The sequence below is a fragment of the Scyliorhinus canicula genome, chromosome 14 (genome assembly GCF_902713615.1).
Source record: "Scyliorhinus canicula chromosome 14, sScyCan1.1, whole genome shotgun sequence".
In the NCBI taxonomy this organism is placed as follows: domain Eukaryota; kingdom Metazoa; phylum Chordata; class Chondrichthyes; order Carcharhiniformes; family Scyliorhinidae; genus Scyliorhinus; species Scyliorhinus canicula.
This window is the reverse complement of record NC_052159.1, coordinates 18,067,788-18,081,724: the sequence shown is the minus strand read 5'-3', so window position 1 is coordinate 18,081,724 and position 13,937 is coordinate 18,067,788. Positions and strand designations below refer to the sequence as shown.

At 46.6% G+C, this 13,937-nt stretch overlaps 1 protein-coding gene across 2 annotated transcripts in view; it reads right to left on the bottom strand.

The window, feature by feature from the left end:
• LOC119977656 (interleukin-5 receptor subunit alpha-like) overlaps nt 1–13,937 on the bottom strand; it is a 41,050-nt gene that overhangs the window by 19,428 nt on the left and 7,685 nt on the right. The window contains exons 2-6 of one of the 2 annotated variants that reach the window (XM_038818822.1): nt 10,008–10,143; nt 8,545–8,695; nt 8,063–8,198; nt 3,168–3,285; nt 703–884 (exon numbers count right to left, since the gene is read on the bottom strand). In XM_038818822.1, coding sequence (XP_038674750.1) covers nt 703–884; nt 3,168–3,285; nt 8,063–8,198; nt 8,545–8,694 — 586 coding nt within the window. In that variant the 5' untranslated portion in view covers nt 8,695; nt 10,008–10,143. Of the gene's footprint in view, nt 1–702; nt 885–3,167; nt 3,286–8,062; nt 8,199–8,544; nt 8,700–10,007; nt 10,144–13,937 lie in introns of both variants that reach the window. The other variant, XM_038818821.1, reaches the window with a different exon arrangement.

Here is a 13,937-nt window from a genome sequence, read left to right as displayed (position 1 = left end):
TGAACCACCGATGACAGCAATATCATCGATCCGCTTGAGCAACTTTTCATCACCACAATTTACATTGTGGTGCCCACATCACTGCAGGCATATTTTGTGTGTTTACCTACACCACGGAAATTCCAGCATCTGATCGACTTTGGGGTTTAACCTCAGAGACCACATGCATATTGAGACCTCTTGCACCCTTCTCCTGTGTAAGGTAACCAGGGAACCAATTACGGATATTAATCAATATTTATAGGCTTTGCTTAATGGGAAAATGGGGATAATAAGTCGGATGATATTGTTTACACCTTGATTAACAGGATTCAACCACGTTTCAAAAGTGCTGAATGTAAAGAAAGAGAGAGAGAAAGAAAGAGAGAAAATGAGAGAGAGAAAAATAAAGAAAATTTAAAGAGAAAGAGAGAAAAATAAAGAAAATTTAAAGAGAAAGAGAGAAAAATAAAGAAAATTTAAAGAGAAAGAGAGAAAAATAAAGAAAATTTAAAGAGAAAGAGAGAAAAATAAAGAAAATTTAAAGAGAAAGAGAGAAAAAGAATGAAAGACAAAATAAGAGAAAGAAAGAAAAAAATAAAAAGAAAGGGAGAAAAAGAATGAAAGAGGGAGGGAGGGAGAGAGGGAGGGAGGGAGGGAGGGAGGGAGGGAGGGAGGGAGGAAGGAAGGAAGGAAGGAAGGAAGACTGACTTTGTGACTTACAATATAAAGCTGGAATAATATTTCTGCAGTACGGTAACTTTGACCTGTTGCTTGATTCACTGACACAAATGTTGAGCTTTGAAACTAAGTTCTTTTCATATTTGTGGCCACGACAGGCAACGTTCCTCTGCTCATCCCGCTGATAATTTGTACAGTTGTTTACATCATTTGAATTTTCCATCCTTGAAAAAAAAGCATTTGAGTAGTAAATTCTTACGAACAATAACTGATTGATGGAGATGCGGACAGACAAATGAACAAGAAGTTAAATGGATGAACAAGAATTGGGGCTTGATCTTAAAACCAGTTTCAGGGCCCAAATTGGAGGCGAGGATGACTTTTGGTGCCATTGGCCCGTGTGCCAGTTCTCCGCCAACGACCCTGGGCCATTTTCAATGAGGGGGGCTCATAGTCGGATCAGCTGCCAGCTGGGAAATGATGGAGAGCCAATTAAGACCCATTATTGTTAATTATAGAGTCTAATTATGTTGTGGTCCCGTTGCCACACTGACTGGAGCTTGCGCTGCGGGCAGCTCACGTATTTCGTTCAACACGGTCAGTTCAGAATAGGAACTGGGTGGAGAGGGTTTCATGATGGATTCCATGAGTGACAAACCGCCCACCCCCCTCCCAGATCCATAATGGTCATCAGGCCACATTATGGTGAGTTGCTGCTCCAGGATTGGAACCAGGCATTTGTGACCTTCTCAAAATTAAAAGAGAACTTCCTCCGCTTGTCCCTCATATTCTTCCGCCTTGGCCGGCACAAAGTGCTGGAGGGCCGACCGGTGGTCATCCCTGATTGGATGGCAACCCCTTTCCCTGGCCTTTAATAGGGTGAAGATTTGAAGATCCACCTGGGCGTCATTGTGATGTGATGGGCGGGATTCTCCGTTTCTGAGTACGTGTTGACACCAACGTTTACGACAGAAAACCCGGCACCGCGCCTGGGCCGATACTGCTACTGGTGAGGGGCTTGCAAACGGTGTCGTGTGGAACACAATTGATTCCAATGAAAAAAGGTGCGGGATTCGCTGGGTCCGTGATTGACACTCAGGAGGCTGACAAGCTGCGGCCGCACCTACACATTACACTTATCCCAGCCAAAAAGATGACACTGATTGTGCTGGAGCGTGCCCAGACAGCTGATCGGTCATCTAGGGCCAGAAGGCACCCGCGGCACTAGGTTAAAGGTGGGCTGTTAGCGGTGTGCGCAGCTGCATGGCTGCCTTACCGGCTGCGGTAATGGGGATCCATGCCCATCCACCCTGACCCCACAGCCCACTTCCTGGCCATCCCCAACTATTACCGCCTCCCCACCCCCCTCACCGCCCTGGAAGAAGCCCCCCCCCCACCCAGCCAGTGGAACAACTGTCAGCAAACTACGGCGATGCTGGACACCTTCCGTACTCCCTCTCTCTCCCCCAGCAACCGCTACACCGGTTTCACGATTCTTAAAAGCACAAGTGAACCACACCATCAGGAACGTGGCCCATCAGAGGCGGAGAATCGCGCAAACCCCGGAGAACACTGGGTTGGGTCCGCTAGTGATATGCAAACGGTGTCTACTGTACGTACGGAGTGAAATACACTGACGCCGTTTTCGAGGTGACGGAGAATCGCGATTTGGCGTCAAATTGGCACCTGCCACAATTTTGGTGTCGGAAGCTATTCTCCACCCAATCACATTTCCCAGCTTCACCGTTTGCTAACGAAGAGTCCCGCCCGATGTATCTGTCCCTTTAAGGGAGCATCCACTGTCAATCACTACCACCTCGACAGGATGTGATGCATGACCCCCATGACCTGTGTTCAATTTACAGCAGCAGATGGTCGCAGTCTCCTCGCTAACAACATTTGTATGTCGTCCTATGTTCAAACAAAGGACCCACATCATTGTTCCGCAAGCCCTTGTCCTGAGATTGGAACACTTATATCGAATTGAAGGTCAGAACTAAAAGTTAAGAATTTGATGAAATGTTGACAGGATGCAGCGAGAATGGGCGGGATATTTGCCGCTCCTGCACACAGCGGGACTGAAAGTTCCCACCTGCAGTCAACGGACATCTTGCTGGTCTGTCAAAGCTTTTGTCTCCCCCTTGCGACAGCTCCCGCGATAGGCAGGACTAGAGGGCAGCAATGTAACTTGGTCACCAAGAAATCCAATAGGGGATTGAGAAGAAACGTCTTCACCCAGAGAGTGGTGAGAATGTAGAGCTCACCCCCCCGCGGGTGAAGTGAATTTTATGGATGGATTTAAGGGGAAGCTGGACAAGTAAATATGGGAGAAGAGAATAGAGGGTTACAACGGAGATAGAGATGAGGAAAATTGGGAGGAGATTTGAGTGGAGCAAAAAGCACTGTTTGGGAAGAACAGCGTGTTTCTGTGCCGGAGAGCCCACGCAATCCTGCGGATTTACGGACAAAGAAACAACAGCTGAAGCCGGATGGAAGTATACACTCACCTGTAAGACAAAAAGTATTCCGCATCCTGTGGAGCATTTTCAGTAATATTCCAAGTGCAGTTCATGTAATTGTCATCAAAAATACACGTGAGATTGTCTACTGGGGCAAATGAATCACCTGTGTGCATAAAATGAATAGAAACTTAATATGAAAATAATTCTGTGAATAAATGCAAATTTTTATGCAAAATCATATTTATTGGCCACCACAATAATTTGGGGTTGGCAAATTACCAGCGGTCACACACGTGTCATTCTCGCTGAGTTAAGGAAATACAATATTGTACATTGACCTAGATTTCAGATTTTGGGCTGGATCTACTGGTGGCATTGCACCTGAAAAGCAGTGCGGTGCAGCGTGGCGTAACGCAACCCCAAGCCCTGCCTGCCCACTGCGTCCCTGCCCCATCCACCTGGATAGGTAGGCATGAATCATGCCTCACATATGGGACCCATGGCACATTACAGCTACAGACCCAACAGCTGTCCACCCTTCTCATGCAGCCCCATCCATGGTCCCTGCCTGTACGCTTGCCATCAAGCAGGGCACTGGTCAGTGGCAAACAGTGGCCACCCCCACCCCTAAACAATGTGTCACCCTGCTGGTGGGGTATCACACGGCCCTTCCAAGGAGGATACCCACAGTAGACCCCACAGGAGAGCGCACGACAGTGGCCGTAGCGCATATTGCTGGCATGGGTAGTGCCAACGACCACTGGTACCCCTGCCAGCAGGGATGGGTGGCAGGGTTAGAGGAGCCCCCAGTGCCAGGCATTGGTGGGATCAGGGGTGTGTTGCAGAAGACAACGAAGGTACGGCTGGGGGTCAGATTTGGAGGGAGGAGGGAGACATGATTGGGCAGGGGCTGCAGTACAAGCCAGGGCCAACATGCAGCCTGTTGGGCCTGGGTAGGTACGGGTATATGCACCATGCTAACATATTGCCCATTACCCCCTGTAGACAATGTACTTCGGAGTGCAGCCAGGAATGGTTGGCACCTGCCATTTCAACGCCCTCTGGGGAGGGTGTTGGGAGAAGGGGGTGCGACCCAGAAAATCCCACGGGGGAGCTAAATTGCGCTGCGATTGGGGTGGGTGCTGAATTGCTTTGCAGGATGGAGGGGGGGCCAAGCCGCCGGACCTTGCTATCCGGCCGCCCAGTCAAAATAGAATCCCCAGGGCATCCCTTGTAATCCTCAGCGTGCAGAAATCTGCATGTCTATGGATTGGGGATGGCTTCTTGATTTGCGTTCCCAGTGTGAGCGCAAATGAGGTGCAATTCATCTCCGGCGGAGACCATAGGGCTGGATTCTCTGTTTGGGAGACTAAGTGCTGATGCCGGCGTGGGAACAGTGGCGTTTTACGCCTGAAAAAAATGGCGCAAAACCTCCACCGATTCTCCGTCTGGTAGGGGGCCAGCAGTCACGGAGCGTAAAGCCCCCGGCTCCAGCTGAGGATATGACCGAAGAATTGCCAGGTCCATGGACGCGCATACGCATAGCGGCGGCCTGCAGCAGCCGCACCGTGCAACATGGCGCCAGCCGCGTGTGGACCCGGCCCGCCAAATAGTGCCCACCCTTTGGCCAGGCTCGCCATCTTCAGATCACCCCTCCACCTGTGCCCCCAGCCCTAGCCAAGCCCCCCCCTGCCCGCGGATCGGCTTTCCCCCAACTGTGGTGGCACTGGAAAATAGCATGAGTGACCCACGCCATCGGGGACATGGCCCAACGGGGGTGAAGCATCGGTGGAGGGCCTCAGGTGACAGTCCTGAGGCCGTCCTGAAGGTACGCCATTTTGGAGGGGGCAGAGCATTGCAAAAGCGCTGCCACCCCCAATTTCGGCACCAAGAGGATTCTCCAGCCAATCAGCGATCGCGATTTCGACGTCGGAGACCTGGAGAACCATGCGCATGGTCTTCCACATGGACAATCCTGTCTCGTTTTTGTTTAACGTGAAATTAAACGCCACTGGTGCCCTAATAAGTATTCTATAATTAATTGGGTCGCCCTCTCCAGTTTGCCATACCTGAGTAGCAAAAACAGGAAGGCAGATTATAGAAGGATGGCTATCGATTGAGAGAGTGGAATATGCGAGGAGACCTGCGTGTCCTCATACACCACTCACTGAAGGCAAGCATGCAGGTGCAACAGGCGGTAAAGAAGGCAAGTCGTATGTTGGCCTTCCTAACGCGAGGATTCGAGTACAGGAGCAGAGGTGGCTTGCGGCAAGTATGCAGGTCTTGGTGAGGCCACACCTGGAATACTGTGTGCAGTTTTGGTCTCCTTATCTGAGAAAAGATGTTCTTGCTAGAGTGGGAAGTCTTGCCAGACTGATTCCTGGGATGGCGGGATTGATGTATGAGGACCGATTGAATTGTTTCGGATTATATTTGCTGGAGTTTCAAAGACTGAGGGGGGATCTGACAGACACGTCCGGGGAGCCATTTTTAATGGCCATGTTCGCGGAGCCAGGAACTTTCCTGTCTGTGCACACCTAACGTGGCAGCAAACATTCCTGCATTGCAGTTAAGAGAGTCAACCTTGATTATTATGCTCAAGTTTTGAAATAGGATTTAAATCCTTCAAGCGTCTGACTCAGACCTGAAAGTCCTGCCACATATTACCAAATGTCAGGTCATTCTCCAGCAGATTCCCCTTCCCCAGAGGCTCCAAGGACAATCTGAGCTGCCCTCGCTCAATCTATAGCCATTCAGATAATAATCTGCCTTCTTGTTTTTTGCTACTCAGATATGGCAGACTGAGGGCAGCACGGTGGCCTAGTGGTTAGCACAACTGCCTCACGGCCCTGAGGTCCCAGGTTCGATCCCGGCTCTGCGTCACTGTCCGTGTGGAGTTTGCACATTCTCCCCGTGTCTGCGTGGGTTTCGCCCCCACAACCCAAAGATGTGCAGAGTAGGTGGATTGGCCACACACTTAATTGCCCCTTAATTGGAAAAAATAATTGGGTAATCTAAATTTAAAAAAAAAGATATGGCAGACTAGAGAGGGCGACCCCAGAAGAAATGAGGAAGCTTCCGAGTGTGGAGAAGGCTGGGGTGAATGCTTTCCTCGGTACACGGAGCTGTGACCAAATATTGTTTAAAAAAACCAATAAAATATAAAGCATCCCTTCAGCCCTCTCACCCCTCACACCCTGTCAAGTCCCAAATACTCCTATAAATGCCAACCCATGCCACATTATGCCCACTAAACAACCCCATGGACCCGCATTCCCTCCGTGTTAAGCTATGCTTCTGTACCCATCCTTCATGTCCCTCAGTCGCCAAATGCCAACTTTGTGCCAACACATGCCCTCTGTCTACCATCCTTTACCCTTACACTTACCATGCAAACTCACTCAGTACCTGTCTGGGCAGACCTCAGGACCCATGCACAGATGAGGTACAACAAAGTTCCAAGTTTATGCAGACTTTATTTTTGTTTAAATGTTCTCATTCCTGAAAACCCACTTACTACATTTATATTCCTTCAACTACATAAAGCCTTATAGCAATAAGCATTTCATTCAAGTGGACAATATCTTTCTTATAGCAACATGCATTGGAATTCATATGCCTCTTTAAAGTGTCTATAATCACTTGTAGCTGTCAATCAAACTGGCAGGTCCTCAACCAATGGTCGTGAATTCAGTCATGTAGCACTAGTCCAGTAATCCAGCCTCAGGCTCATGTGAACTGACTATGTGAAACAGCAAGCACAGATTTGTTCTAAACACTGCAGGCATTTTTTTCAAAGATTTAAAGAGTAGGGATTTTAAATTCCCCGACAACTGGCTTTTGACAGGTCCTTGACAGTTTTGACAGTTGATTTTTACAGGTCTGTTGAGTTTTAATGAGCTTGAGAGTTAATGAGTGTTTTCACTTTTTATACATAATCATGTCCACTTTTAACACTTCCAAAGGACACCTGACCCCCCCCCCCCCCCCCGCCTCCAAAGGGCACCTGACCTCCCCCAAAGGTGTCCCAGACCAAAAGGTTACCAGTTTCTCTGTAAACAAATGCACAAAGTTCAGACCTGGTCCTACCAGGTCCATTCCACACACTGGGTATCATTGCTGGGCGACCAAAATCTGACTTCAATGGAGGCAGCAGATGATTTGACTGGCCAGCTGACTCCGTAAACCCCGCATGCACAAAACACAAACTTGCCTCCATTCCCACAAAAATGGGAAATGTCATGTTCGGGCGGGACTTACGGTTTTTGTTTCTTTCTGCCACTTTCTGCCATGACGGAGAGGCTCTCCGTCGAGGTGAAATCTGAGCCGTAGTCTTTCAGGGAGCATTAAACCAAGACCCCGTATGCCCCCTCAGTAGCACTATTCCAAAGAAGATATCCCTGGTGTCCTGGCCAATTTTCAACCCTCAATCAATGTCATAAAGAAGATTTATCTGGTCACCGTCACATTTAGTTTGTGAGAGTTGCCTGTGTACAAATCGATTGCCGTGTTTCCTACAGTGACCTGCACATCAAAAAGCGCTTCATTGGCTGAAAAGCACTTTGAGATGGCGGTAGTTGTGAAAAGTGCTGTATGAATGGAAGTCTTTCTTTCTTCCACATTTGGGCACTGGACCTGAGGGAAGATCTATTGGTTATTGCCGGTTTCTGAGCTGGAACTTGTGTCAAGTAGGCACAGTGTTAGTTTAAGGGATGCAGGCTGACACTTGTGTTGATTAAGCAGGATGGATCTTGTGCGCTGCCTGAGCCAACACTTAGAGGGGTCCATGCCCTGTCCTTCTGCAGTTATGGGCTATGATCGGATGTCCAGGGCAATAGATAATCGTTTGCACAGTTGAGATGAGATACCCGTTTTTGACCATTTTCGCTGCCAGTGTGCAAAGTATCTTAATTCAATGAGCCATTAAAGGAGCAACATACGTGGTGGATGAAAAATCTTTTCGGTCCAATTGCTCGATATCTCCTCATTCGCTTCATAAAGTTGAACTTGAACAAATATCCCTCTATCGAGTTCCACGTCTAGCTTCACTTCATGAGCTTTACTAAGCCTTGCGTTCTAAATTGACAAAAACAAAACGTCTTGAAACTTCGACACAACAATGTGAATATTTAATTTGTGACAATAAAGACAAGTGAGAAAGATGCTGATGGGGGTCAGATAAAGACAGGTGAGAGAGGAGGCTTGCGTGTGACATAAATGCCAGCATTTATCAGTTGGGTCAAATGGCCTGATTCTGTGCGTAGACTCAATGCAAAACTGGCTACTTTTCGAATTACGAAAATGGAGTATAAAACAAATCATGAGAAAGATGCAAATATCCAAAAGTCCAACCATTTGACTGTGGCAAAATTCTAAAGTCGAATAACCTTATTTTAAAGACTCAGAGATTGGATAAATTCACCTCATCATGCTTTTCAGCATCCTTTGAACCCAGGTATCTGTGGTTGAAGTGGTAGGAGATACCATTTGTGCATGTGCAGTTTCCACTCCAGGAGACAATGTATTCACCTAAGCGCCCAGGGGCGATCTTAATATCGGTGGGTGGATTCATCCTAACTTTGAGAAATAATAATGTAAGCAGAGTTAATAAGTTGAGGTGTATTGCTCATAAACTGAATATATACATGCCTTTAACTTGACCTACTATTGGAACTCCCAAAAAACAGTAAAAGCAAGCTGATTTTAACACTGAAAGTCAGGCACCATTTAAAATGGGAATCCCATTTGCTGTAGCCCATTTATTTATTATGAAAGTTAACATTACCACAGAGCAGGTGGAACCTATAGTCTCCCTATGGCTTTCTCCGTAGCAATGCCTTGGCCAATCAGAATTGACCTGTCAACCAATCAGTGCCTTTGGTCTCCTGCAGCATAAATTGCTGTGAGTAGGGCAGCACGGCGGTGCAGTGGTTAGCACTGCTGTCTCACGGCACCGAGGTCTCACGTTCGATCCCGGCTCTGGGTCACTGTTCGTGTGGAGTTTGCACATTCTCCCCGTGTTTGCATGGGTTTCGCCCCCACAACCCAAAGATGCGCAGGTTAGGTGGATTGGCCACACTAAATTGCCCCTTAATTGGAATAAATGAATTGGGCACTCTAAATTTTTTATTTTTTTTAAATAAATAAATAAATTGCTGTGATTTTTTTGAAATTTGGCATTCGTGCATTTGTTGTGCTGAGTGCAAGATGAAAAACTTTGACAGCATCTTTTTAGCAATGTTGAACTGACAATACACCGAGCAACTGAAAATTGGAATGACTCCCTTGAATCTTCGCCTTAACAAATGCAGAAATCCAAATCCTTTGTCACTGATGAATCAGAAAGCCTTGAACATCTGTTTGCCATAATGTGGAAAATGTGTTCGCAAGGCTATTGTCAAAGTGCATGTCCGCTGATGATAAAAAAAAAACACGACTAGAGTTGATTCACAGCCAGCAGAATGCTGGAAATGCCTGAATTAAAAAAGCTTCTTCCACTTAAATTGGAACGCACACAGCAAGCAACAAGAAAACGTGAGAACAGAAGAATTTCCCATCTTAACTTCCCCGAAGATTTAATTACAAAACCTGAACTCTCAGTTAAATGGAAGAAATCGATCTTATGTCAAATTGGGAGAACAAGAGTAACATTACTATTTTTTTTGGTTATTTGAATGATCCCTAAGGCTATTTTGTACTTTTTCATTCAGAGTTCCCCACATGCCTGGCATTTATTGTACTGGGAGAGAAGTACTTCAGCTATCATGGCCGGCACATGTACAACGCCCGTAGAGATTAAAAAATGAAGTGCTGGTTCCAGTAGAGTTCTAGATTACAATTATTTGCTTCCAGATAGTTAAACACTGAGATGTTGAAATTACTCACTCATTTCTTCCAAGGACATGAGAGCGACTCCATTTGCCATAATTGCCCAAACAATGGTCATTGTCAGGGAAGATGGGGCAAGAGGCATGATGGTGGGTCACAGGACAAGTATAATCACTCGTATTCAATGTACTAGCTGAGGAATAGAGCAAATACGGATTAGGGTACTTAATGTGCATTTCATACTCAATAATTTATAGTTAGTTTTACAGCCATTTAATACTTTATTTCCATTTTGTCCATGTGCAAAATAACTTTGCTGATAATGAAATAATTCTCACACAAAAACAATTCTAAAAGGACGGTTATGAAATTAAAGTTGACCCATGACCGCTTGACAGACTTTTATAAAGTTCCTCATCTGCTATTTTAATGGCGAGTTCCAGGCATGAGGATGGATGGGGCATGACGGAGGACCATTAAGGAGAATTGCAATGGGCTTCCCATTTTAAATGCTGTCTGGCTTCCAGTGTTGAAACCAGCATGCTTTTACCACTTTTTGGGAGTCCCAACAGGGGGTCAAGTTAAGAGGCATGTATAGCTTCAACTTATAAGCAATACACCTTAGCTTACTACCAAACTCCAACAAACGACAGTCCTTTGATTTGGGTGCTAAGTGCTGGAGTAGGCTCACTGGGAAGCTATGTTGCTAATTCTGAGCCTATGACATGGATATGGATGAAGTTCTGTCACCTGAATTAAATGAGCAAGGCAGTCATGCCACTACAATTGCTGGAATGGGAGTACACCATTCTGCCACTCAAGCCTGTTGCGCTATGCAATTAGATCTTGGTTGATCTATATCCTAACTACATCCACCCATCTTGGTTTCATAGCCTTTATTGGCCGGGATTCTCCCTTCTGGGGACTAAGTCCCTACACTGGCGGGAAAACCGGCACCAACCACTCCGGCGTCAACAGCCCCCAAAAATGCAGAATTCTCCGCATTTTCGGGGGCTAGGTGGACGTCGGAGGAGTTGATGCCGCTCCAGCCAGCACCAAAGGGCCAGCGTGATCTCGCGCATGCGCGGAATGGCCGCCATGATTCCGCACTAACTATCTGTCACTAACTAGTCCATTTTCCTTCAAATGTCCATATATCCTGTCCCTCAGTATCTTTTTCAAAAGCTTCCCCATCACTGATGTCAGGTTCACCGGTCTTGTACAGGAAAGGATATCGCACAAACTTGACTGAGTTTTTTGAGGAGGTGACAAAGAAAATTGATGAGGGAAGAGCTGGGGATGTAGTTTATATTGACTTTAGTAAGGCGTTTGACAAGGTCCCACATGACAGACTGGTCAAAAACTAAAATCACCTGGGATTCAGGGTAGGCTGGCCAGACGGATACACTCATTCACGATTGAGGGACGAAGACCAACACATTCAAAGGTCCATGGACACGTGCTGAGGGGTATACTAAAGTTTGCGGGCGGGGGTGGGTGGATAGTAGCTACCACAAAGGCTCAGTGCGGAAAGGCCACAGTCCAGTCAGGCCATTTGCCATGGAGGGCTGTAAATTGTGTAAGAACCCCATGGGGTTGCATACACCAGCGGAGTTTGACATGAAATGAATACTGTAAATAAACCTGTTTCAGTGTAGTTAGGCACATCATTGCCCTGCATTCTGTATTGAAAGAAAATGAACTGTATTGGTCTGTCTGCAATCTCACATTTTAACTGTTATGTGATGTACTTTCACAAATTTTATAAATAAAGAAAATAAATGAAACCCAGGCGTCAAGTTGGAGGTAGCTGGAAGCTTTCCCACCCACCTCAACCCCATGCCCACCTGCCAACTTCCACCGGGGATTAAAATCCAAGTTTAGATACTCCTTGTCGATGTTGCATGAAGGAATCCTTTAAGACGGTGAGCTGCAAGTGTGATGTACTTTCTTTTGTGTTGTAGAAAGTGAGGTAAAATGTGCCACTTGCCTTGATGCAGAAGGCCACCGATGCCGAGAAAGAAACGGAGGAAAGATGAAGTGAGAGAGAAATTAGAAATTAAGCAGCACCACCAACAGCTTGGCCTTGAAAGGATGAAAGGCAAAACGGAAAGGCTGTCACTTCCAGGAAGAGCTAGTTTTGACACCAATAGTGAGAGGATGTTGGGCATCTTTCACTACCTGAGGATGTCCAAACGGCTTTGCAGTACTTTCTGAAGCATTTGTCTTCATTAGGGTTGCCAAACCCCCAGGATTGATCTGGACCCTCTAGGAATGGAAGATCGATCTCCAGGATCGATCTTGTGCAACCGTGGAGAAAAATCTTCCGCACGGTAAAAAACACTACTTTTTATTCGGTCATTTTCTTTGAACATTGGGATTGGCGAAAGGAAAAGGATCTTTGACTGACAGTCCTTTTGCCTTCCAACTGGTGTAGGAAGGCAGTGCGTCAGAAGGATGGATGTGTCACCAGACTGAGGGCTGGAGGGTGGGGTCAACCTCCAGGAAGACACTTACTCACAGTTGGCAACCCTCGTCTTAAATTTAGGAAACGCAGCAGCCGTGCAAACAGTTTGACAATGACCAGATGACTTCTTTTAATTGTCAACATTTGCCAGGAACCTTCCACTTTTACAGGGTGATTGGGCTGTATTTTAGCCCCTGCTGGATGGCAGGAAGCAAGAAGGGTGTGGTGGTGTGCTGGTAAAATAGCAGGGAGCCGAACTTGGACAGCTCTCCATCTCTTCCCCTCCCCAGCCACGCAGGTATCCCAGCGGTGGGCAGGAGTAGGACTGCAAGGCGGAATGGCCAATTTACATAATTTAGGGCCCAACTATTAGCCATATAACGGGGCCGTTAGCATTTTACCGAAGGCAGTTTTTGTGAGGGCCTCGAAGAATCCATCACGGGTTTGCAGAGCCAAGGAGAAAGTAAATTTATTGACAACAATATGTACATTGCAGCAGTAGTTCACCACTGCTTCCTTCTCTAGCCGGTACCACACTGGCCAGCTCTACTTATACAGCAGCAACTACGAGTGATTGCCTTGCCTCCCTCATTGGAGGAGCTCATCTTCCCCAAGAAGCACATGGGGTAACCAATTGTCCCTAGCCAATATGATCCAGGCAGGTTATAACAGCGTGCAGTGTCCCATGTCCTCCAGGGGGTCTAACGGAGCAAGAGATTTCATTGCTAAAACAGAGGGCCACAGGTAGGAAAGGCAGCCCCAATTGCCGCAATGATCCCTCTGTCCACTAGACCATTCTGACCCCTAAACTTTATCCTTCAAGTATTTGTCCAAGAGTGCTACCATTCTGAGGCATCTTTAAGGCTTCTATGACACAAAATGGCCAAGCAAAGAAAAGACACAACTATGGCCTGATGGGAAACATGGCTATCTGAGAGTCTTTAACTTTAGGAATATGAACAGCAGAATGAATGAACGGCTATGAGCATGTGATTTACACAACCTGAAACAGGATGAAGTGGCCTATGTCATTTACCACAAATGATCTTGGTTTTACGACCGGCCATAAACAGTCAGCAGGATTCAGGACAATAAATGTCTTCAAGGGATAGACTAACTATGACGAATTAGCAGGATGGAGAGCATACTATATCCCTGATAATAAACTTATCCTGATCGATCAAATGGACAGAAGGGGGAGACGAAAATATTTACATGATCAAGACAACTGACCTGAAGGTCAGGCATCCTGCAATAAACTAATTTGAACACAGAGACGTGAGAAGAAATACGGCCCTTGAGTGAGCCATGACTTTTTAAACATTTGTTGCTTAAGGGCAGTGACTGGTTGATGTTGCCCTGTGAAAATGTGACTAGAAGCTTGAGATCAGTGCCAGCAAGATCTGTATAAGGAGAGACAAAGAGATTTCAACAGCAGAACGTCAAGGAACAACATCGCAGAAGACCTCATGCTCGGAGCTTGACGAAGTTCGAGCCCTCTCTGCGTCTCACCAGTGCGA